General features: G+C 57.1%; 3 protein-coding genes across 3 annotated transcripts; 2 read left to right on the top strand and 1 right to left on the bottom strand.

The window, feature by feature from the left end:
* The first annotated feature begins 1,303 nt into the window (after nt 1-1,303).
* On the top strand, nt 1,304-7,557 carry RTP5 (receptor transporter protein 5 (putative)). The gene is given in 7 exon segments (XM_035306399.3): nt 1,304-4,117; nt 5,874-5,898; nt 5,901-6,162; nt 6,165-6,215; nt 6,218-6,481; nt 6,484-6,936; nt 6,939-7,557. Coding segments are annotated over 7 exon segments (1,944 nt in total). The 5' UTR covers nt 1,304-3,674; the 3' UTR covers nt 7,385-7,557.
* Nucleotides 6,977-12,536, top strand: LOC144576501 (uncharacterized). The gene is made up of 4 exons (XM_078329201.1): nt 6,977-7,085; nt 7,599-7,787; nt 8,364-9,484; nt 9,596-12,536. Exons 2-3 carry the CDS (start codon nt 7,733-7,735, stop codon nt 8,882-8,884), a joined length of 576 nt encoding a protein of 191 aa, XP_078185327.1. The 5' UTR covers nt 6,977-7,085; nt 7,599-7,732; the 3' UTR covers nt 8,885-9,484; nt 9,596-12,536.
* Nucleotides 12,537-17,503: 4,967 nt separating this feature from the next.
* Nucleotides 17,504-21,942, bottom strand: FAM240C (family with sequence similarity 240 member C). The gene is made up of 4 exons (XM_078375648.1): nt 21,803-21,942; nt 20,571-20,595; nt 20,221-20,369; nt 17,504-17,676 (listed from the first exon to the last, which is right to left on the bottom strand). The coding sequence occupies exons 1-4, from the start codon at nt 21,940-21,942 to the stop codon at nt 17,553-17,555; spliced, it is 438 nt and encodes a 145-aa protein (XP_078231774.1). The 3' UTR covers nt 17,504-17,552.
* Nucleotides 21,943-22,017: the final 75 nt, after the last annotated feature.

A 22,017-nucleotide genomic window follows, 5' to 3' on the forward strand; every position in this document is an offset into this window, starting at 1 on the left:
TTCCATCCACAAAGGGACTCAGGGACGCAGGGCCGGGCTGGGGAAGCACAGGAAACAGCAGGACCATCCCGAAACTGCGTCTGCAGTGGGAGGCCGCGGGTGCTGGGCTGGGAGGGTGGAGACGGGCGGCGGCCGGCCGTGGCCAAGGGCACCCGTGTGGAGAGGCAACGCCTGATTCACAGCCATTTCTGAGGTTGGAACAGGAAATGGTTAATAGTGTTTGCAAATAAAAATGCTGTTCTATCCTGTTTTCGAAACATTTCCCAGAAGTTAAAAACGAACACGCAATTTATCTGCCCAATTTAAGAATAAACTTTTAAAAAATGGAATGAGATATTTCCACAATTATTACACATAAGAATAAAAACGGTCATTTTTGTTAAGATGGGTGCCAGGTTTCTACCCTCCCCTGCTGTTTTCTAAACTTCCTAGAATGTGGTTAGTAGTTTAATGTCAATTTATGTTTTAAATCTCCCAGTGCGTGTGTGTGTGTGTGTGTGTGTGTGCAGTGTGTGTTCATGTGTATTGTATGTGGTATGTGTATTGTGTGTGTTGGTGTGTATGTATCTCTGTTCATGTGTAGTATGTTTATGGTGTGTAGTGTGTATTGTCGTGTTTGTGTTGTGTACGTGTGTATCTCTTCATGTGTATTGTGTGTTGTGTGTGTGTAGTACATGTGTTGTGTGTGTTGTGTGTAGTGTGTATGTTGTGTGTGTTGTGTTGTGTGTTTTATGTGTGCTGCCTTCTCACTCCAGGGCAGTGGGTGTCACTCAAGCTCTGCGGCAGGCTGAGCAGCAGTGAGTGAGCGGCCTTGGGGTGGGATGCCGGGAGGGTGAGCACAGGAGGCCCCTTGCCTGGCTCCTTCGGAATGGCCTCCCCAGTCCGCAGGGCCAAAGGTTGGAGCAGGAGAGCAAGGGGCCTCTTGGACAGCGGAAGTGTCTTCAGCAATAGAATGGCCGGACAGAGGCTGCGTCCCCAGCTTCGGGGACCGGACCCCCCCCCCCCCCGCCTGGGCGGCACAAGGGCAGAGCCACACGGAGCCTGTGGGACTTGGCCCTCGGGCTGCAGGGCCTGGGGTCTGGGAGGTGGCCTTGTTCCTGTCACTGCAGCCAGGAGTTGAGGGGGAGGGGGAGCCCCGGCACCTGCCAGGGGCCACCGCTCTCTGCCCAGCTCCTTTTCCTGTCCTCTCTTTCTCCCTCTCCTCATCACACTCAGCGATGGGATCCTGCTGAGCAAGGACCGCCATCCAGTCAGCTGACCCGCCCCACCGGGCCTTGGCTTCAGCTCCTCCCTCACTGGGATCGACTGCATCTGCCCCTCAGGCCCAGGCTGAACCTCCTTCCCTGTGGGAGACTGTGGTGGGACTCCCCAGCCTGCCACCTGCCCTCCCCAGAAACTGAGCTCAGGTACCAGTGTGTGAGGAAGTGTCCCCAGAAGGGGAGCACGTGTCTGTGGGGAGAGGGAACGCTAAGCCACTGAGCCGGGTGGGAGGCAGTGCTGAGGGCGGGTGGGCAGCGGTGCTGAAGCACCCAGCTCCCCCTGATAGTTTTTTCCCAGGTCTGATCCCCCATCCCCATCCCACCCTGTCCTGGAGAAGTCCCTCGGGGAGGCTGGGCAGGGAGTGGGATCGGAAGGCGTTTGCAGCAGGCCTGGGTCCTAGAGCCTGATGTCGGGCTCCCGTGGCTAGCTCCAGGTGGGTGCTGATGCAGGGACCCATGGGTGCTGCACAAACCCTGCCTCCTCCAGCCCTGGTGAAAAAGAAGGTGAGCTTGTGGCTGACTGATCTGTTAGAGGCCAGGTAAGCAGCTCGTGTAGGGCATGGCTTGTGGGTTTGGGAGACAGACACATGGGCAGCCAGATGGAGGCGTGGAGAAGCTGCCTCTCTGCTGTCCACAGCCCGGGCCTCTGGAGGTCTTCTGGGATGGGTCTAAGGAACAGCCAACGATTCTTGAGCAAAGAATATCAGGGCAACCAGCTTCCTGCATTTCAGAAGGGTCGGAATTGCCATCCAAAAGGTTATTTTGAGTGATTATGGTCAGTTGTCATTCCAAACCTTTTCCCTAAACTTAGAGCCAGGCGTGGCCTCCAGGGCTGCGGAGCCTGTTGGGGGAGGTGGTGGGGGTTACTGGCAGTCAGGGCTGTGGCCCCAGTGTGGTGGGGAACGGCCAGGAAATGCTGGTTCTGGGGGGCTGTGGTGGGCGGGAGGAGGTCCTCTGTGGGGGCCTTGTGGACCGAGGCTTTTGGAGACAAGCGGGAAGACAGTGTCTCTCAGACCACTGCAGGCACAGGACCAGGATCACAAGGGCCCACACATGCACAGTGTCCCTGAACCAACCGGCAAACCCCAGGACCTCAGGTGCCACCCGGCACATGAGTTAGGATCACTCCGGCTAGCTGCGTGGTAATCCAAAGTGCCAGAGATCAGAGCCTCAAGACCACAGCGGCAGCTGGCTTACTTCTTGTGTGAACAGGAAACCCAGAGGTAGGCGACCCTCCGGCTGTCACCACGGCTGCAGGTTCCCGCCTTCCTGCTCCTTGGGCTCACAGCTCCAAGCTTGAGACAGCTGCTGGAGGGCGGCCATCATCCATGCTCTGATGGACAGAAGAAAGGGAAGCTGGAGGAGAAAAGCAGGGCCTTCCCCAGCGGTCCACCCTAGGTTCAGGGGCCTTCCCGGAGCCTGTCCCAGTGACTTCCTCTTCTACCCTGAACCTAGCTGCATGGCAGAAAGAGCTCATGCATTTCCGAAGGGCCAGAAAGAATCGCCATCCCACAGGTTATTTGATAAAGTTGCATGATAGATAGCCACAAGCCGGAATACCAAGTGTTCAGCAAAGATGATTTGAAAGAAATGAGAAGGGTGACAGCAGTGCACTCGCTTGCCAGGGTTACCTGCAGAGTGGACACAGACCAAGAGAGAACATGTGGAGTTGTAGACAAATGAGAAGAAATGGTTCAGCCTGCAGGGCAGAGATGGCCAGATGGGAGCTGTGAGAGCCAGGTGGCCTGAGGCTCTCACGGTAGATCTGCGGGGAGCTTTCCAGGTCGCCATGCAGGGACTGGCAGCCGCCTCCCCGCCGTACTTCCCGTCTCCTTCTTGACTGACCCTTTCTTGTGCCCTGACGGGTGGTTGCCAGGCACAGCGATGCCGCTGAAACAGACACGAAACCACCCAAAACGGCGTGAGAAGCTGGGCACACACACGAAGTGTTTACGTAAAGCTCAGAAGCTGCGCGGCTCAAGGGCTGGGTGAGGGCGGCATCATAGGCGTTGAGGACCCTACCTGATCCACGCAGGCACGGCCAGGCCGGTGGCACCTCTGCCAGGAGGGCGGGGGCGGGGGCCAAGGGCTGAAATCAGGAGGGAACAGGCTGGCAAGGTTTTGTTTCTTCCTCTGGGAGGTGGTGAGCTAAGACTTTAGAATAGTTTCTGAAGCTCTGCATTCATGTTTATGCATTTTATGTAAATATTTTCTATTCTCATGAATAAAGAGCTTAGGAGAACACACCCATGGGACAATTTGCAATGACACACGTTCCATAACGTTCTTCGTAGCTTTGTCTGTGTGAAAAGCATTAGTGCTGTGTGCAGAGAGAAGCTGGGTGAGCTACATGATAGCCACAGCTGAAAAAATACCAGGAGTTCAGCAGCAGACGAGTGGGGGCCCCTGTTCCTGATGCGCAGCAGAAAGAGGAGGCAGCGGATGGTTCCTGAGTGTGATCTGTGTAAACACGGGGGGAGGCCCCTGTGTGTCCACGGGCCCAGCACGGTGCTGCCCCAGGGAGGCTGTCGGGGTCACGGGAGATGGCATTGTATTGTATTTTTCCTTTCTGCTTCCCATATCTCTGAGACAAATCTGGTTGCCATGGAGACCGTGCTGTTGTCAAGGTGGCTGATTGGCCGGCACTGGAAGCGGGACGCTTCCTTGGGTCCCCTGGTGGCTGCAGCCCTCAGCCTGCACTGTGGAGCTGGACGGCAGAATGGATGGGCTGGGGCAGACATGTGGGCCAGCATCTTCGCCCTGATCATGGCCAGGAGGAAGCCCTGGGACATCTGGGTTCTGCTACCTGAGCATAGCCTGGTCCCAGGACGCCAGTACCTGCTGGTGGGGCTCTTGAGGTGTGGCTGGAGGCTGGGGACCCTGGGGAGGGAGGGGCTTAAGGTGCTTTTCCACAGGCCCTTGGGTGGCCCGAAAGGCTGGGTGGGGCTGTTGGGCCTTGTCTTGTCCCTGAGACGGGAGGGTGGGGCTGGGTGCTCCTTTTCGGTCTCAGCGCCTGCCTCTCTATGCTGCCACACGGCTGACGCAGGGTCCTGGGGAAAGACATGGCGGGTGCCTCATGGGGGTTTCGTTTCCCTCCCTCGGCTCCTCCTCGGGCCGGCACTCCCCTTGGACAAAGGCTCATCTCCGGTTTCCATGGCGCTGCCGTGACCTCGCAGCCGTCTGCTGGCCACACCTCAGGGGTGCTCGGCCCTGATCGGGAGCCAGGGGTGGCTGTGGGTCACCTGTGAGCCTCATGGGCCGTCATCATGGTGGCCGCTGTGGACAAGCGCCGTCAGTGCAGCAGGGTGGAGTGTTCCACCCAGCAAGGCATCTCCAGCTCGCCCGCCGGGAGGGCCAAGGGAAGCTCCACAGCCTGGCAGACTTCTGGTTCAACGGGCCCTCAGGATGATGGCTGGTGAGTCCCGCTGTGGGAATGCCCTGGCAGAGGGGCCGTTGTCCTGGTGTCTGACACAGCTCCCCAGCGCCTGAGCCCCCTGGGGCCCTGTGTGTGCAGAAGTTAGGAGAGTAATAACCCATGTTGAGGGCTGGGAAGTGCTTGGAAGCATGCCACTGCCCCACAGCCAGGTGGAGACGGCTCTGGGCGGCCCAAGCTGTGGACACGGCTGCAGCTGGGCCCAGCTTGGGGAGAGAACTGAGGCGGCCGCGCCCCAACACACAGTCCCAGTGCCCGTGGCTTTGACAGGCTCCTCAGTCCCATTTAAACAGTCAGCAGTTCCTCCAGCACGACTGTGTCCACCGCCTCTGTGGCCACTGTGGTCGGAGGCTGCAGGCAGGGCAGTGCGGCTGTAGCACATTCTGTCATCCAGAAAGTTCCACTGCTTGGCACTGAAGCAGAGCCTCTCACTGGTGCAGGGTTCCCCAAAGCTCTCAGCTGCTTGTGTGGCTACTGAATGGTCACTGGTCTGGTGACCGCTGTGGACAAGCCAACTCCCCCACCCCGTGCTCTCCCCCAAATCTCCCCTCGCTGGTGACGCCCAGGAGGGCTGCCTGGGCCATGACCACAGGCTCCGAGACCTCTTTCCCCTCAGCTAGCAGGTGACGGCGGAGGGGGGGGATGGCCTCCCCTCAGTCGGGACAGCGACCCCCACTTGCTGAGCTCCAGCGACAGCCTCAGATCCATGCCTTTCCCCTCCTAAGTGAGTCAGCAGGCCTGCCCCTTCCTGTGTTAACCCCAACTCACCAAAAAGCCGAACCCGCAGCAGGCGTGACACCTCACAGAGGCCAGGCCAGAGCGGGTTTTGCTGCCAAACTGCTGGTAAGTTCACTTTGCTTCTCAGTGCTCCGGATGAGCGGGTTGCAGCCTGGAACACGTGGGCCTGCCTCCGCTTGTGTGTGGCCGAGGGGCCAGCGGTTTCGGAACCTCGGCACAGGCAGGAGCCGGTGCTGGGCTGCCTTGGCTGTGGCCCTGGTGGCTGGTAGGTGAGGTTTGAGGTTTGAGTGTGGGATGTGGGGCAGGGGCAGTGAGGAGCTGGGGCTGGGGGAGCAAGGAGGCCGCAGAGCAGAGCACGAGGTCTGGTCGTGTGGCCTCAGCCAGCAGGGCTTTCCCCCACTCCACTCACCTGAGCCTCTTCCGCCCCCGCCCCCACCACGCAGGCTCCAGTGCAGTCGCTGTCCAGGGGCTAGGCCTGGGCATTGGCCCACCTGCAGGTCCTATTCCACCTGTGGTGGGACCGGGCCGGCCACCAGGGGCTGGTGAGGGTGTGAGTCTGGAGCCAGCGATGCAGGTGGTGCCGGGTGCCCGGGGACTGCCAGGTGAGGCCCCGGGGCGCGTGGCCCTTCCTCTGCAGGCTGGTCTTGCCCATTCTGAAGGACTGCTATAGAGAGGGTCTCGGCCCGAGCCTGTTCCCCAGGGCGGCCTATGAGGGCTGCTGCAAGGCCTGTGAGCTGGGGTCTGCTTCTTCCAGAAGGCCCCACACCCTGCCTGGAGCGCCAACACCACAAAGGCACCTTCTCCACCACGGCCTGGAGTGGCACCGCTGCCGCCTCCAAGGGCAAACAGCTGCCTGCCCCTGGCGACAGCCTCAGCAATGGTGGCGGCGTCACCGCCATCCCCTTCTCCCTTGTGGGTGACGGCAATGACCAGGCGTCTGTCACTGAGGGCTCTGCCACCCCTGTGGGGGCCTCCCTCCTTATGACCGGCAGCCCTGGGGGCCTCATCACTGGCCAGGGCTCCATCAACCTGTGCGGGGATTCTGTGACCATGTCGGGGGCAAAGGCTTCCGGGTGGACTTTGGAGACTCCATCGTCCACGTCCCCAGCCTCCTCGGCAGCAGCATCCAGACCTTCGAGCTCGACGGCTTCCTCTTCAAAAGCTGGGGCTCCCTCTGCAGCCCCATTGGTGTGGCCTAGGGCCCGGGCCCCGTCTCCCTCAGGAATGGCTCGGTCTCTGTGGGGAAACTCATGCCAACCCTGTTTGACTGTGTGGGCCTCCCTGCCAGCAGGGTGGGCTCCCTCACCTTACCCTCCCTCAGTAACATCTTCACCAACACCGCGGGCAACCACGCCCTCTCGGAGGCCACCAATGGCCCTGTGGCCACTGATGAGGCCTCAGTCACCTTCCTTTCCATCTTTACTGATGTCAAGGGCGCCGTCGCAGAGGTGGCTGAAGGCAATGGGAAGGAAGGAGGCGGCCAGGGCCTGGTCCCTGGGGGTCACGACCCCTTCTAGAGACCAACGCTGGTGGCCTTGCCTCCCAGGTCAAGGGCTCCCTCGCCCCCTCCTTCTTCCCTGCTGACGTCCAAGGCAAAGATTCTTTTACTGACATCACGGAAGGCAAAAAGAAGAAAGGCAGACTCCTCACCGCAGGTCAAGACCTCCCTCCGGAGGCCAATGCTGAGGGCCCCATCACCATGAGTGAGGGCCCCGTCATCATTACTGAGGGCTCCATCACCGTGCCCTTCAGCCACCACTGGATTTTCATTTTAAAAGAGCCCAGTTTCTATTTCCTAGGGGCGGGGGTGTTGCCGGGTGGGGGCCTGACAGTGGCAGTGGCTGGGTCCGACTGTCCATCCTCTCCCAGGCAGGGTCAGCTCCGATGCTCCCGGGAGGTTGGGAACTTCCTGGGGAGACCCCGGGTTTGCGACAAGGGAAGCCCTGCCCTGTAGAAAGGGGAAACCTCGTTCATGGCCCTTGGTGGGGAGGGGGCCAGCATCTCCGGAGATTCTGCCTGCCAGGCTGGCCTGGACCCCTGGGGTGGTGTGGTGGTGGGGGCGTGGAGGGGAGGGCGTTCTCGCACACAGCTGTGGAGGGCTCGGGTGCAGGGCTTCAAGGGGAAGCAGCAGACCCTCTCCTCACAACCCGGCACCCTCTGCTTACCAGGCACCTACAGAGACCCCAGCGGCCTCAGGAGGTTCCATCCTACACAGAGGCTGGAGACAGCAGCCAAGCTGCCAGTGACACGGCAGGGGTCCCAGGAGAAACCTGAATCCAGGCCCTCGGGGCCCAACTGCAGGATGGCAGCCCCACACGTTGACTCACTCAGAGGGCCCCAGCCAGCCTTGTCCTGGGGTGGGTTTTGGAAATCTGCTTTCCTCTAGTGGGGCAAGGGCTCTGGGGGTCTCCTGGGTGGGGAGTTGTACCTCCCCACCCCTGCTGCCCAGCACTGTGGGGCAGTTGTCTCAGGGGCTGTGGGTGGGGGACTCACAGGAGCACCCAAGGAACAAGGCCCTGACCTCAGCCCTGGGGCCTGCAGGGTGGGTGAGTTCTGGGCCCGAGGGCAGGGAGGGCACAAGGAGGCTATGTTCTGGGCCCACGCCCCTGCCCTCCGCGCCACCCACCCAGGAGCCTGTGCACAGGTGTCCCCATGTGTGCACAAGAGGGGCCACCCTGCAGTGCCCTCAGTCAGTGGCCTGGCTACTAAAATGTGGCCACCAAAGAGGAAGAGGGGAAGGCTGGTGCCTGGGCCTCAACCCACCCAGCTCAGCCTTCAGGATGACCCTCGGCCTTCCCCTGTGTCAGACCCTGGCAGGACACAGGACACGCCTGTCACCTGGTACCCCCTTCCCTGTGGGCCTTGGGAGGGGGCAGCCTCAGCAACGGTGGGGACTCCCACCTCTTCAAGGGGCTTCCTTCTGTCTGCCGCAGGGCTGCCGGGACCCTCCTGCTCTCAGGGTCCTTCCCCACCCCCACCAGGCATCTCGCCCCCAGGCTGCAGGCACCGGTCTATCATGGAGGAACCCCCTCAGGGCTTCCAAAGGCACCTGGGACCCCCCAGCTCCGCGGCCACCCCTCAACTCCCTGGCCTGCTTGACCCCGACCCTCCAGCCTCTCCAGCGCCCCTGCCCCGCCCTTCAGCCCACACTCCATGTGCCTCTCGCTCCCCATTCCCCTCCCACTCCCTTCCCGGTTCTTCTTTCCTGCTCTTCCCCCAACCCCTTTCTCGTCCTCCCAGCCCCCTCCGCATCCCTCTCCCGCCCCCCCTCCTTCCCTCTGCCCCTCACCACCTCGTTCCCCTCCCTCCGCCCGGCCCCTCCCTCTTCGCCCCCTGCCCACTCCGCGCTGTCCTGCGGCGCCCCCGTGTGGCCGCGGGGAGGACGCCCAGCCCACGTTGCGGAGAGAGGCCCGGGAGTGGGGATCGCGGGGCCCGGATCCCTTGTCCTCATTGATGTTGAACTGCTTCTCGGCTTAAGAAGATGAGTTCGTTAAAACTAAAAGGCTATCCGTCATCAGCATTGTGAACATTGGTCTCATTAGTAATTGTATTTTATTTCATTAATTGTTACATTCACCAGTAAAAATGGGAGCGAAGGCACCGTGTGCGCCCACTGGAGTGCGGCTCACCGCCCTGAAGGCAAACGCGCTACTGGGAGTGCTGGGTGCACCATCTCCGTCACCGGAAAGCCGAGGCACAGACACCAGCTCTAAAGCCAAGGGCAGGCTTGGCGCTCACATGCCAGGCAGCCCAGGCTGAGCTCTCACCCTGAGCCACACCTGAGCTCGCACCTGAGCCACACCTGAGCTCTCACCTGAGGCTACATCTGAGCCACACCTGAGCTCTCACCTGAGGCTGCATCTGAGCCACACCTGAGCTCTCACCTGAGGCTACATCTGAGCCACACCTGAGCTCTCACCTGAGGCTGCATCTGAACCACACCTGAGCTCTCACCTGAGGCTGCATCTGAACCGCACCTGAGCTCTCACCTGAGGCTGCATCTGAAGTGCACCTGAGCTCTCACCTGAGGCTCCTGCATGGATTGAGTGGCCAGGTTGGGAACAATAACTACTTTTGGCAACTTAGTTGATAGTAGAGATCTTTCATATCAGAGTCAAAGAAGATGAAAGGCAGACACATTTTTTTTTTTTTTATTGCATTTTAGGTTTTGGAGTACCTGTGAAGAACATGCAAGATTGTTGCATAGGTACACACGTGGCAGTGTGATGTGCTGCCTTCCTCCCCTTCACCTTTATCCTGGCATTTCTCCCCATGCTATCTCTCCCCAACTCCCCACCCCCCGCTGTCCCTCCCCATTCCCCCCAACAGACCCCAGTGTGTGATGCTCTCCTTCCTGTGTCCCTGTGTTCTCATTGTTCAACACCCGCCTATGAGTGAGAACATGAGGTGTTTTTCTGTTCTTGTGTCAGTTTGCTGAGAATGGTGGTTTCCAGGTTCATCCATGTCCCTACAAAGGAGACGAACTCATCGTTTTTGATGGCTGCATAGTATTCCATAATGTATATGTGCCACATTTTCCCTGTCCAGTCTAACATCGATGGGCATTTGGGTTTATTCCAGGTCTTTGCTATTGTAAACTGTGCTGCAATGAACTTCCAGGTCAGAAGTGTGGAATGACCACAGCTACCTTAGGACACATGGGAGGGGGTTAGGGCCTGCTGTGGGGCCTCCGATGGTGGACCCCGAGGGACCCGCACACCTGTACCCACCTCCCAGGTCATCACCGGGTGGCCTCTGTCCCTTGGGAGGCTCTGCCTCAGGGGACACCCTTCCCATGCTCCCAGCAATGACTTCCAGGCCTCCCTCAGCACCAACAGGAGCCGTCTTCTCATTGTGCCCAGCAGTGTAATTCACCCTAAATAATGCAGAATGGGCTGTGTGCAGTCTTTAAAAGTCAAAGCTTTGCGCACAACAGGAGCCATTCAGCAGTGGCCAACTCTGCCCTGACCTGTGTTGTCGCTGGGCTCCGAGGCGGCCCTCTGCGCGCATGGGGTTAACTATGCCCCCATGATGACCCAGGGCCTGGGCCATCCCGTGCAGGAGCGGCGGGACAGAGGACTGCGGTTATGTTTCTCCTAAAGGAAAATCATAAAAGTCACACACTGCAGGGGCCACGCTTATTATGGAGGGACGTAAAGCGGATAGGCAGGCGGGAAGACTAGAGCACTCGCCCGGCTCCGGCAGCGGTGGTCAGGGTTCGGCTTCCTCCGCCCCTTCCTTTCTCTCTGTGCAGCCAGTGACGCGGGCACAGCTCTGGCAGGGGGCCTCCCAGAGCTCAGCCGGACCCCACACTGGGTCAGTCCTGGGGCAGAGGCGGCCGCCCTGGGTGGGCACGGGGAGGGGGCGCAGCAGGCGTGTGAGGGGGTGCAGCAGGCGTGTGAGGGGATGGGCAGCGGGTGTGACCACGTGTGTGAAGGGACTGGGCAGAGGGTGTGGCCACGTGTGAGGGAGCTGGATAGAGTGTGGCCATAAGTGAGGGGGGAGCTGAGCAGGGGGCGTGGCCACACGCTTGACGGACCGGACAGGAGGCGTGGCCAATGTGTGAGGGGCTGGGCTGGGGGCGTGGCCACATGTGTGCTGGCTCCGCTGTGGGCTTCCTTGCCTTCCTGTGCAGGTGGTGATGCTTTCTGCACCTCGACTGGGGACTAGCCAGGTGACTGACTCCAGCCAGGAGACCGGGCAGACGGTGGCACAGGTCCTGCCATTGCCCCCAACCTGGGTTTCACCACAGCTGAGGCCCAGCATAGTCTTTTTGGGTGCCTCTGGCTGGCTCGGTCTGAAAGGAGGGGGTGGATGCAGATGGGGTCTCCCCAGGTGCAGCGTGGGTGGCTCTCTGAAGCAGCCTCAGGTCAAGGCTGTGGCAAGCTCGGTGGTGCTGTTGGCTCACGATGTTTATGGGCTGAGGGTCCCAGGGGCTGGGATTCTGATTCCTGGTGAGAAGTGGGTTGGAGGAAGTTCACATGTGTCCTGAGTGGCCGTTCCTCGCATTGAGGTGACATCGCGTCTCCAAACACTTGACGTGGCTGAAAGCAGATGTTGCTGTCCTGTCCCCCTCCTCTCCGTCCCTGCCTGGGACATGTGGATCTCATCCCCAGCCACTTCCTTCTCCACTCTGCCCCCCTGCCTGGGACAGGTGGATCTCACTGTAGGGACAAGCCCTACAGGGTCGTGGGGTGTCCCCTATTGCTGTGCTGAGGTGCAGGATCCGAGAAATAAAGAGACAGGACACAGAAAGACAAAGAAAGCGCAGCTGGGCTTGGGGTGGGGGCACACCACCTATAAGTGGCGACAGGTGAGGCCCTGAATGTCCAGAAGAGTCTGTATTTATTGGGTATAGGTTGGGGCAGGGTAGTGAGTGAGGTCATCTTAAAGATAGTCATAGAGTCAAGACAATCACGTGAGCGATAAGCAAGAGGTCCACCACCATTAGGTCACTGAGGAGGTGGGCGGTGTGCAGTAAGGAGGGTGCAGTGTGCATCATCTCCTATCTATGGCAGGCTCCTTCTAAGGCTATCTACAGGAGGATGCTTTGAGCCACACAGCAGCGACAGAGCTGACAGGGTCTACCGCCACCTGCTGGCAGCTTCCAGTGATTTCTACAGGAGGATGCTTTGAGCCAGCACGGTAGCAACAGAGCGGCACAGTTCACAGCCACCAAGACCCGATGATACCAGAGGGGTTTTAAGCCCTTGGACGCTCACAGGATTCCTGCCAGAGGCCAGCTTTCCACAAGAACTGGATGCAAGGTACTGGACCTGCTTTTCAGGAGGAGTGACTCTTGCTCCAAGCCTGCCATACAGTGGTGTCTTTACCATACTGAATGCGGCTGCCTGGGCTGGACTGCCATGTAGTGTGTGCCCTTTCAGGCAGGGGCACTGCCGCCTGGGCCAGAGATTCTTGTCCTTGAATAACTGCTTTTCCCTTAAAAAAAAAATGCACTGTGTCTGCTCTAGACATTCCTCCAACTATAAGCAAGATATGCTTATATATGTGTAGCTGTTTATCCCTTAATTCATACTCTGTACTGTGTCTGCTCTAGACATTCCTCAGACTATAAACTAAAATATATATGTATATATATATCTTATATATATTCCTTTTATATATATATATCAAAGGAAATAATTGAGTAGTAACATATTCTTCAGGCACTAATTGTACTACAAATTAACACAAGGATTATATAGAGGAAATAACTGAGTAATAACACTATTAACTAAGATATTCTTCAGGCACTACTTATGCCGGGGATCTGCTTAGCTCTCCTTCCTCAGTGCCCAGATATGGCATTACCCACATCTCATCCCCAGCCTCCTCCTTCTTGACTCTGCCCCCCTGCCTGGGACAAGTGGATCTTACCCTCAGCCTCCTCCTTCTCGCCTCTGCCCCCCTGCCTGGGACAGGTGGATCTCACACCCCAGCCTCCTCCTTCTCGCCTCTGCCCCCAGGCAGGCAGGCTCGGCCAGGTCACAGTTGGCAGCAGAACTGAGTGTTTTGGTGGATCTCAGTGAGGTGTTTGCATTTCCTTGTGACGGATGGGTTGAACAACCTTTCATGAGTGTATTGACCACTGTGTGCCTTCTTTGTTGAAATGTCAGTATTTAAGGTCTTCTTCTAAGACTATACTACAATTTTTTTATGATATTTTGAACAGTATTTGAACTACGTGCTAATTTTTTTTTGATTTCTTCTTCGACCCATGCTTAATTTAGAATAATCTCTTTATTTATGTATTTATTTTTAAACCCCCTCTTCGGATCTTACTGATTTAATTCCATTTTGATGAAGGAACAAACTGCAGGAGGTCACTTTTTAAAATGACTGAGACTTGTTTCTACTGTTTAACATAAGCTCTGTCTTTGTAAATGTTCTGTGTACACGCAAAAATTACGTGTGTTCTGTGACTGTGGGGTGGGCGTTCTCTGAGTTATGAGGTGAAGGTGGCTGACAGTCTCCTCATGCCCGCGAATCTTCCTGGTCCTGTCTGCTGTGCTCGCAGTCCCGAGAGCCATTGCATCACCAACCAGGACAGTGAATTTCTCCATTCTTTCAGTTCTGTCAGTTTTTGCTTTGTATATTTTGAAACTGTTATTAGATTTTTAGGCATTTAGGATTTTTCTGTCATCGTGACAGAGACTGACCCTGGTGTCATTACAGAATACCCCTCTTTATCTTCAAGGGTGACACCTGGTCTGATGTTAGTGCCCCAGGGTGGCTTTCTTATGCACAGAATTGGCGCTGTGCGTCTTTTTCTTATTTTATTCTTTTTTCCACTTTTTTTTTTTTTTTTGAGACAAGGTCTCACTCTTGCCCAGGTTGGAATGCAGTGGCCCCACCTTGGCTCACCACAGCCCGAGCGATGCTCCCACCTCAGCCTCCAGAGCAACTGAGACCACAGGTGCACACCACCATGCCAGCTAGCTTTTTCTTTTTGGTATTTTTTGTAGGCTGGTTGCCCAGGCTGATTTCAACCTCTTTTTTTTTTTTTAGATGGAGTTTCACTCTTGTTGCCCAGGCTGGAGTGAAATGGTGCCATCTTGGCTCACTGCAACCTCTGCCTCCTAGGTTCAAACAATTCTCCTGCCCCAGCCTCCAGAATAGCTAGGATTACAGGCGTCCACCACCATGCCTCGTGAACGTTTTTATATTTGTAGTAGAGACAGGTTTCACCACGTTGGTCAGGCTGGTCTTGAACTCCCGACCTCAGGTGATCTGCCCTGCTCGGCCTCCTTAAGTGTTGGGCTTACAGGTCAAACTCTTAGACTCAAGAGATCCTCCCTCCTCTGCCTCCCATAACGCTGGGACCACATCTGGACCACTGTGGATCCGTCTCTATCCTACAAACACCCAGCCCGTCTTTGCATCTTAAGTGGGTGTCTGTAGATGGAGGAACTGGTCTTGGCAACAATCCCTGCTTTGCACGTGGAGTTTCTCTGTTGGCCGTTCGTGGAATGAGTGAAGAGGCCACTGCAGATCCCCCGTCCTGCTCTGAGTGTCTCATCTTGTCATTTGTGTTTTATCTGTCATGCTTTGTTCCTTTGTTCTTCCATTCCTGCGTTTTTGGGTGAATCGGAATTTTTTAGTACTTTGTTTTACTCCTCGGCGGGGGTCTTTGCGGCTCCTCTTGTTAGTACTATTTTTAGTAGTTATTCTACAGACAAGAAAACGCATCTTTAATTATCAGCCTGTTCACTTCACATGAAACGTAGGAGACGTGTACCAGTGTCATTCCTCTAACCCTGCTCTTCCTGCAACGGTTGCCATATGTTTAACTGCTACGTCACAAACTCCACGACACAGAGTACTTTCACTTTAGACAATCTTTCAAGGAAATTAAGGTTGCCTTTTTAAGAAATTAACTCGTGGGGTCTGCACTGCGGCATTTTCTAAACGAATCTTCTGAGTCTCAGAGCTTGTCTGGATGAGGAACAATGGGGACCGATTCTAGACGGGAACCTAAGGCACCAGCAGCCAAAGACCAGCCCCGGAGCACCAAGCAGCTCTGCCAGGAGCACCCCCTCCTGCCTTTCCAACCCAGCGGCAGCTACGAAAGAGGAACAGCGCACGACCCCAAAGTTATATTTAAATGCCAACTGTGTTGAATTTGGCAAAATTTGACAGGAGTTATGGAAAGACTTTCAAAGATTTAGCAGGACAAAACCAAACCAGCAAGGTAGGACCGTCCTGTGCTTTAAACGTAAACAGGCTTGAGCAATGATGTTGGGTTTTTCTTTTTTTTTTGAGATATTCACTCTTGTTGCCCAGGCTGGAGTGCAGTGGCGCGATCTCGGCTCACCGCAACCTCCACCTCCCAGGTTCAAGTCATTCTCCTGCCTCAGCCTCCTGAGTAGCTGGGATTACAGGCATGCACCACCATGCCCAGCTAATTTTTGTATTTTTAGTAGAGACGGGGTTTCACCATGTTGACCAGGATGGTCTCAATCTCTTGATCTCGTGATCCGCCCGCCTCGGCCTTCCAAAGTGCTGGGATTACGGGCGTGAGCCATTGCGCCCGGCCCCGTCCTGTGCTTTAAACGTAAACAGGCTTGAGCAATGATGTTGTTTTTTTTTTTTGAGGTATTCACTCTTGTTGCCCAGGTTGGAGTGCAGTGGCGCGATCTCGGCTCACTGCAACCTCCACCTCCTAGGTTCAAGCCATTCTCCTGCCTCAGCCTCCCAAGTAGCTGGGATTACAGACATGTGCCACCATGCCCAGCTAATTTTTTATATTTTTAGTAGAGACGAGGTTTCTCCATGTTGGTCAGGCTAGTCTCGAACTCCCGACCTCAGGTGATCTGCCCACCTCAGCCTCCCAAAGTGCTGGCATTACAGGTGTGAGCCACCTTGGCAGGCCTTGATGTTGGTTTTAGAAACTGATGAGTCTTGCAGGTGGATCATGGGAATGCCTGTAACTACTGGGTGTACAACCAAGGTCCTCTCCTGTCTGTGCCTCATAAAAATATTTCAGGGTATTCCACTGAAATTCAGCTCCTGGAGCTAAGAATTCAGAAATGCCCTCTGTACCCAGGTGAATTGCAAAGGGGCCGGGGGTGAGGAGGGGCTCCGGGCTCAGGGCCTGAGAGCTAGTGTCCCTCTCCTCTCCCGGGAAGCTGGCCAGCCACACCTCTTCCCCTTGCCCCTCTCCCACCTCCCGCCCCCGGTTGCCTTCTCTCCCTGTCTCTCTTCTGCACTGGGCAGCTTCCAGCCTTGGGAGCTGGGCCCAGCTTTGCCTGAAGATTAACGACAGAGAGAGGGAAGATGTGGCTGGCAGACTGCCCGCTGCCCCGTGGCCGGGACTTCTGCCCTTCATGGGAAGGTGACTGTAAGGTGAGCAGGAGGGATGGCTGTTCTGGAAGGTTCTGCAGGTCCAAACTGTGATGAAAATGGCAGCGTGAATGTGCTTCTCCATCTCCCAGAAGTCCAGACTGACAGCTCAGTTTGTTACAGTGTTGACAGTTATGGTGTCTAAGGATATCATCAGGTAAAATCCCTCCTTGGCATTCTGGGCTTTGCAAACATCAGTGAGTGGTTTCTGTTCGGGAACTATCTTTAGGGCTGTTAATTGCCTCCCTCCCTCCCTGTGAATCCCCCAGTCGCCAGCCGTGAGGGTGAGCCTGGTGCTGACCTGCCATCCCAGCCCTGGACGTGCCCTGGCTGCGCTTTCTTCTGGTTAGTGCTTTGTCGGGTTACCCATGACCGGCAAAGCGGGGGCTCATTTCCTGGTCTTTGACAACTTGACCAGAGGGTCCAAACAAAACAGAACCTGAACCCCATAAACATCTACAACTGGGGAGACGATGAGAGATTCCACAGCAGCCCCAGGTGGCTGAAGCCCAAGCACTTCTGTGTCCTGAGGGTTGATCCCTGGGGCTAGAAAAGAGCGGTCGGGAGGTGTGGGGCGCCGGTACAGGCATCAGAGCCAGCCTTGGCTGCAGCTGAGGGATCTCCACCGTCTGGCCTCCGTGCAATGCGGCAGCCCCTCTCCCTCCCTCTGGCCTGTCCAGCATTGTTGCAGACTCAGTGGGGCTTGCAGGGCCTGTGCTGAGCCCCCAGGAGGTGAATCCCAGCTCCAGCAGCCCTTGTGACCTTGGGAGATGCTGCTGTTTCTAAATCTGAACTTTTTCAACGTAAAGATGAGCATATTTAATTTTCTGAGGTGTCTTGGGTACTAAGTATGAAATAATTGAAAGACTTTTGGAAAAGCACAAAGCTTGATGCAGTATATGGCATATCCCGAAGTTGAGAGTTGTGTACTCATTTTGATTAAAGGTGAAATAAAATTGCATTTAAATCTGCAAAGTGGAGGTGGTGAGGAAGCCGAAGAACTCCCTGAGATATGGCTTGTTGCAAGTGTTTACTACGTGTAAATCTTAAAGACAGGAAGGAAATTTAGCACGAAACATTCAGTCCAACGGACTTAGCTTTTACTGGGCGCTTGTGATGTGGTGGAGAACCCTGGGTCTCTGCCGCAGTGTGGCCTTGAGGTGGGATTGTTACAGGGTCAGGAAGTGCGGGCCGTTTCCGTGAAGAGGATCCTGTGAACTCTGGCACTGATGCTTGGACCCCACGGGCGGTGTGCTTTCTCCATGACCCTCTGGAAGCTATACAGAGTCTGGAGCTCCACGGTCCTCAGGCTGCGTCTTGTCCTTGGTGTGAACCTCAGTGGCCGCCGAGGTCTTGCCTGGGTTCCTCCCCTCCAGCTGCTCAGCCCATCCCGCGTGGAGCCTGGGGCAGGCGGTAGTTTTGGCATTGTGAATCAAGCTCTCCGGACTGAGCGACTACCAAGTCTGTGTCTCTCAGCACCTGGGCACCTGTGAGAGCAGGAGTGCGACACTCCCTGCGGGACCACACTGCCCTACACTCAGCAGCGCCATCTCACCTGGGCCCTGGGTATCTGGGACAAGTGTCCTCATGGACGCAGCTCACCCTTGGCTGGAGCCTAGCACCCACCCCACCCTCCAACAGCTAAAGCCAAACATATCTGAGGCTGGAGGAAGCGGCAGCTGAAGGGAGGTGGGGATCTGCCCAGGTCTGGGGGAGGCTGGACCTCATCCTGACTAGGCCATTCCCACCGCCAGGTCCCCCATGCGTGGGGCTGAGGTCACAACACAGCACCGTACACTGTGGCCTGGCCAGGCAGGTGAGGCGGGCCAGGCAGGCGAGAAGGAAGTGGGCACCCACAGATAGCCGGGCAGGGCACAGAAAGGCCCCAGGCAGCCACAGAGGCCACCCCATCCTGCAGGAGGATGCCTGCCGCTCTGTGAGCAGACCAGAGATGGGGCTGCAAGAGCTCCAGCTCAGGCTCAGTCTCTCTGGGGCTTGGAAGCTTCCAGATGTGGGGGCCCAGGCTGCCTCCCAGGGCATGCAGTTTTCCTCTCCTGTGAGGAGGGTCCTGCGGCTGGACCCATGGCAATGGCCCCCGAGCAGCAGCCACGTTCACCCTCACCAGGCCACGGCGATGACCCCTGAGCAGCAGCCACGTTCACCCTCACCAGGCCATGGCTGCGGGCTCAGGACACCCCATGCGTGATGGGTCAGCAGGCGAGGGCATCAGCAGCTGCCGCTGTCCCACAAACACGTGCCCCCAGGCCTAGAGTCCTTGGCCCTCACAGCTGGCTGCCCATCCCAGAGAGGCTGCCAGTATAGCCCGGCCTGTGGTGATGGAGCCGGCCACCTCTGTCCCTCCACCGGGGACTGTGGGGACCCAAGACTGGGGCTGCAAATGGCCGGCCTCCCGCACAGGGCCTGCTCCTCTCTCACGGTGGCTTCCCGGGGTGGGCGTAGCCCAGGGGATCACCCCACTACACTAGGCTTCATGCGGGAGGAAAGTTAGGTGGCTCTACAGTAGCCCTAAGAGTGACCTCCTTCACAGCAGCAATTGGCCTTGGGGCGTGGGGAGAACCGGGCTGTGTGGGTAGATGGAGAGGGTTATGCAAACTGAAGCTCTGCTGGGCCTGAGAGACCCCAGTGCCTGCCTTCGCCCCCAACCTCCACCTCAGGTGCCAGAGGAGGAAGCACGGATCCACAATCCCGGGCCAAGCCCACTCCTGGCACCTGCACCCGGGCAATGGCCAGAGGACACCAGGTCACATGGCACACACATGACACACATGGCACATGGAGGCACACACAGGAACACAGGGGCACACACAAGCACACACAGGCACATGAAGACACATGAAGGCACATGCAGGAACACACAAGCACATGCGAGCACACAGGCACATGGAGACACATGGAGGAACACAGAGAGACACGCAGAGGGAAGCAGGCCCAAGCCCGGGAAGTGCAGGACAGGGAAGAGGCACGGGCTGCAGGGCAGGCACTCGGAGTGAGGCCTCTCTTTCTCCACCCTCTGCTGAGCACCTGCCTGGTGCTGGGTCTGTGCTGAGTCCATGCCAGCAGTTGGGTGGCTGGTGAGTGGGGACGGGCACCTCCAGCTCTGTGGGGCTGCCTGGGACTGAGGAAGGGGCACCATGGCTCCCTGGCTCAGGGCCTGGGCACTGAGGGCTGCCTGAAGCATCTGGGAGCAGCTGCTCTGTGAAGGCGAGTGTTTGGCAGCAAATGAGGAGCCCCTCCCCGCCCAGCTGTCCCTGAGCAGTGGCCACACCCTGGGTCGGCTCAGGGTCACCCACTCAGCACCTGGAGACCCCTGGCCTTGGCCCTAGGAGAGAATGGCGTGCTGACTTGGTGTCTGCCTTCCTGAACACGTCTGCAAGGGGGAGGAAGAGCGTGAGTGTGGATGCGTCACTCAAGGGCAGCGACCCTCAGAAAAACAAGCCAGAGAGACATTTCCTCCTGGAAAACCTCCTGTGATCCTGGAAGCAGTGTCAGGGAGATGGCGAGTGAAGAGGGTGTGGGTGCTGGGGTGTGGGTGAAGGAACATGGGTTTTGGGATGTTGGTGAACAGGGTGTGGGTGTTGGGGTGTGGGTGAGTTGGCCATGGCTGTTGGGGTGTGGGTGTTGGGGTTGGGTGAATTGGCCGTGGGTGTTGGGGTGTGGGGTCCCCGGGATAGTGGTGTTTGATCTGGGCTCCTAGCCACATGGTGTCCTGTCATTTCCCACTTGCTGTTGAGAGTGTGATTGTTAAGGTGTCAGTGGCTGTCGGTTTCCCCCTGGAGTGCACCCCTTTCACAGGCTTGGAGCTGAGGGGTTCATGGCGGGTGGAGGCCTACGGCTGCGTCTCCGCACAGTGCTGACTGGGCTCTGCCCCTCGGTGGCAAATGTGGCTCAGGTACGGGGTCCCTTTTGCAGCACATCCCGACTCACTTGTTCAGGGCGCTCCTTTGAACCCTCACGTCCTCGTTCTGCAGGTGTCTTGCCTGATGCTCGATTTTTTTCTCCCAAAACACCTTTATCCCACCTGCATCATAAGCTACTCTTCCAGGATTCTTCAGAGTGAGGCTTTCACCTACATTCTGGAAAACAGAAAATGGAGAAGAGCTCAGCCGCCTTGTGCCACTCCTGTTGAGGAGTCTATGCTTCAGCACCCGACGGCAGAGGAGCTGGCTCTGCCTGGAGCATCGGGGTCCCTGCCTTCCCGGTGTGGGAGGATGGCAGAGGCTGCTCTCTGAGACTCAGGCCTCAGGTGGCTCCTGGCTGGCTCCATCATGCTCTACCTGCTCCGCCTTCTGGAGCAGTCTCCTGGGTTGGCAGAAGCAGAAACTGAGGACAGATCCCGTTTTGGGCTTCAGTTGTTTCAGAATCTAAGTCCCCACACACTTCTCTCTGTGTTAGTGCGGGTGATCCACAGTGCCCCCAGCGAGGCCAGTGTTGCTCGGATGGAACTGTGGCTCTGGTGCTGTGTGAGTCCATTCCTTGTTTTTGAGACAGGGTCTCACTGCAGTCTCCCAGGCTGCAGTGCAGTGGTGCAATCTCAGCTCACTGCAGCCTTGACCTCCCGGGTTCAAGCGGTCCTCCTGCCTCAGCCTCCTGAGTAGCTGGGACTGTAGGTGTGCACCACCATGCCTGGCTAAGTATTATATATTTTGTAGAGGCGGGGTCTCACTAGATTGCTCAGGTTGGTCTTGAGCTCCTGGGCTCAAGTGATCCTCCTGGCTCAGCCTCCCAAAGTGCTGGGACTACAGGTGTGAGCCCACGTGCCTGCCTCAGTGGGCCTCTCTCGACACCTGGTTATCGGGCACTTTTGGTTTGAAATATGTAAACCCGGCAGGGGGTTAAACATGGCAGGTGACACTGAAAATCTTCAGTTCTGCGATTTGATATGCCAGAGTGAGGCTGACTGAACATTTTACTGTTCAGTTATTTTGGACTTGTACATCTATTACTCAGACACCAACAGTCTTAGAATATCAATCTGCAGCCATTGAGAACGTCCAAGGCCAGGTGCAGTGGCTCACGCCTGTCATCCCAGCACTTTGGGAGGTGGAGGCGGGTGGATTACTTGAGGTCAGGAGATCAAGACCAGCCTGGACAACATGGTGAAGCCCTGTCCCTACTAAAGATACAAAAATTAGCTGGGTGTGTTGGCGCATGCCTGTAATCCCAGCTACTCATGGGACTGAGGCAGGATAATTGCTTGAAACCGGGAGGTGGAGGTGGCAGTGAGCTGAGATGGCACCACTGCACTCCAGCCTGGGTGACGGAGCAAGACTCCATCTCGAAAAAAAAAAAAAAAAAGAATGTCTATGACAAAGGGAAACTGCTGAGTGCCGACAGCAGTACCTTTTCCGGAGCCTTCCTCCTGATTTCACCCAGGGGTGGGTGCTGGCTCTGCTTCAGGTCAGTGCTCTCTGCGATGTGTGGAGCCTGGGTCCTTGGCTGTGCCTGCCCTGGCCTGGCCCCAGGTCTCCGTGGATGGCCCTGCTCTGTGCTTGAGGATGAGGTTTACACAAGGGATCCAGGGCCACACTTTGGGGGGCTGAGGCAGCGGGTCTCGGAATGAATGAGGCATCCACAGTCCTGGGCTGCCTGAGCCCCTAAGCCGCTGTCCTGAGAGCTCCTCGGGGCCTCTGGGGTGGATGGAGCCATTTCTGCAGCCTGGCTGCTCCCTCAGGGTGCTCTGCTCTTCAGCTTGGCCTTGGAGGCATTTCTCCCCCCACCCCC

The sequence above is a fragment of the Callithrix jacchus genome, chromosome 6 (assembly GCF_049354715.1).
Source record: "Callithrix jacchus isolate 240 chromosome 6, calJac240_pri, whole genome shotgun sequence".
In the NCBI taxonomy this organism is placed as follows: domain Eukaryota; kingdom Metazoa; phylum Chordata; class Mammalia; order Primates; family Cebidae; genus Callithrix; species Callithrix jacchus.

Excerpts from the sequence above, each read along its gene's own strand:
- FAM240C (XM_078375648.1), bottom strand. The coding sequence starts at position 21,942 with ATGGCTCCATCCACCCCAGAGGCCCCGAGGAGCTCTCAGGACAGCGGC. Across the intron at positions 20,370-20,570 it reads TGCTCCAGAAGGCGGAGCAG|AATGTAGGTGAAAGCCTCAC; the intron begins GTAGAGCATGAT and ends TCTGTTTTCCAG. Across the intron at positions 17,677-20,220 it reads CAAAGGAGCGCCCTGAACAA|GCTCCACGCGGGATGGGCTG; the intron begins GTGAGTCGGGAT and ends CGCCTGCCCCAG.
- LOC144576501 (XM_078329201.1), top strand. The coding sequence starts at position 7,733 with ATGGCAGCCCCACACGTTGACTCACTCAGAGGGCCCCAGCCAGCCTTG. Across the intron at positions 7,788-8,363 it reads CCAGCCAGCCTTGTCCTGGG|GGCTGCCGGGACCCTCCTGC; the intron begins GTGGGTTTTGGA and ends TGTCTGCCGCAG.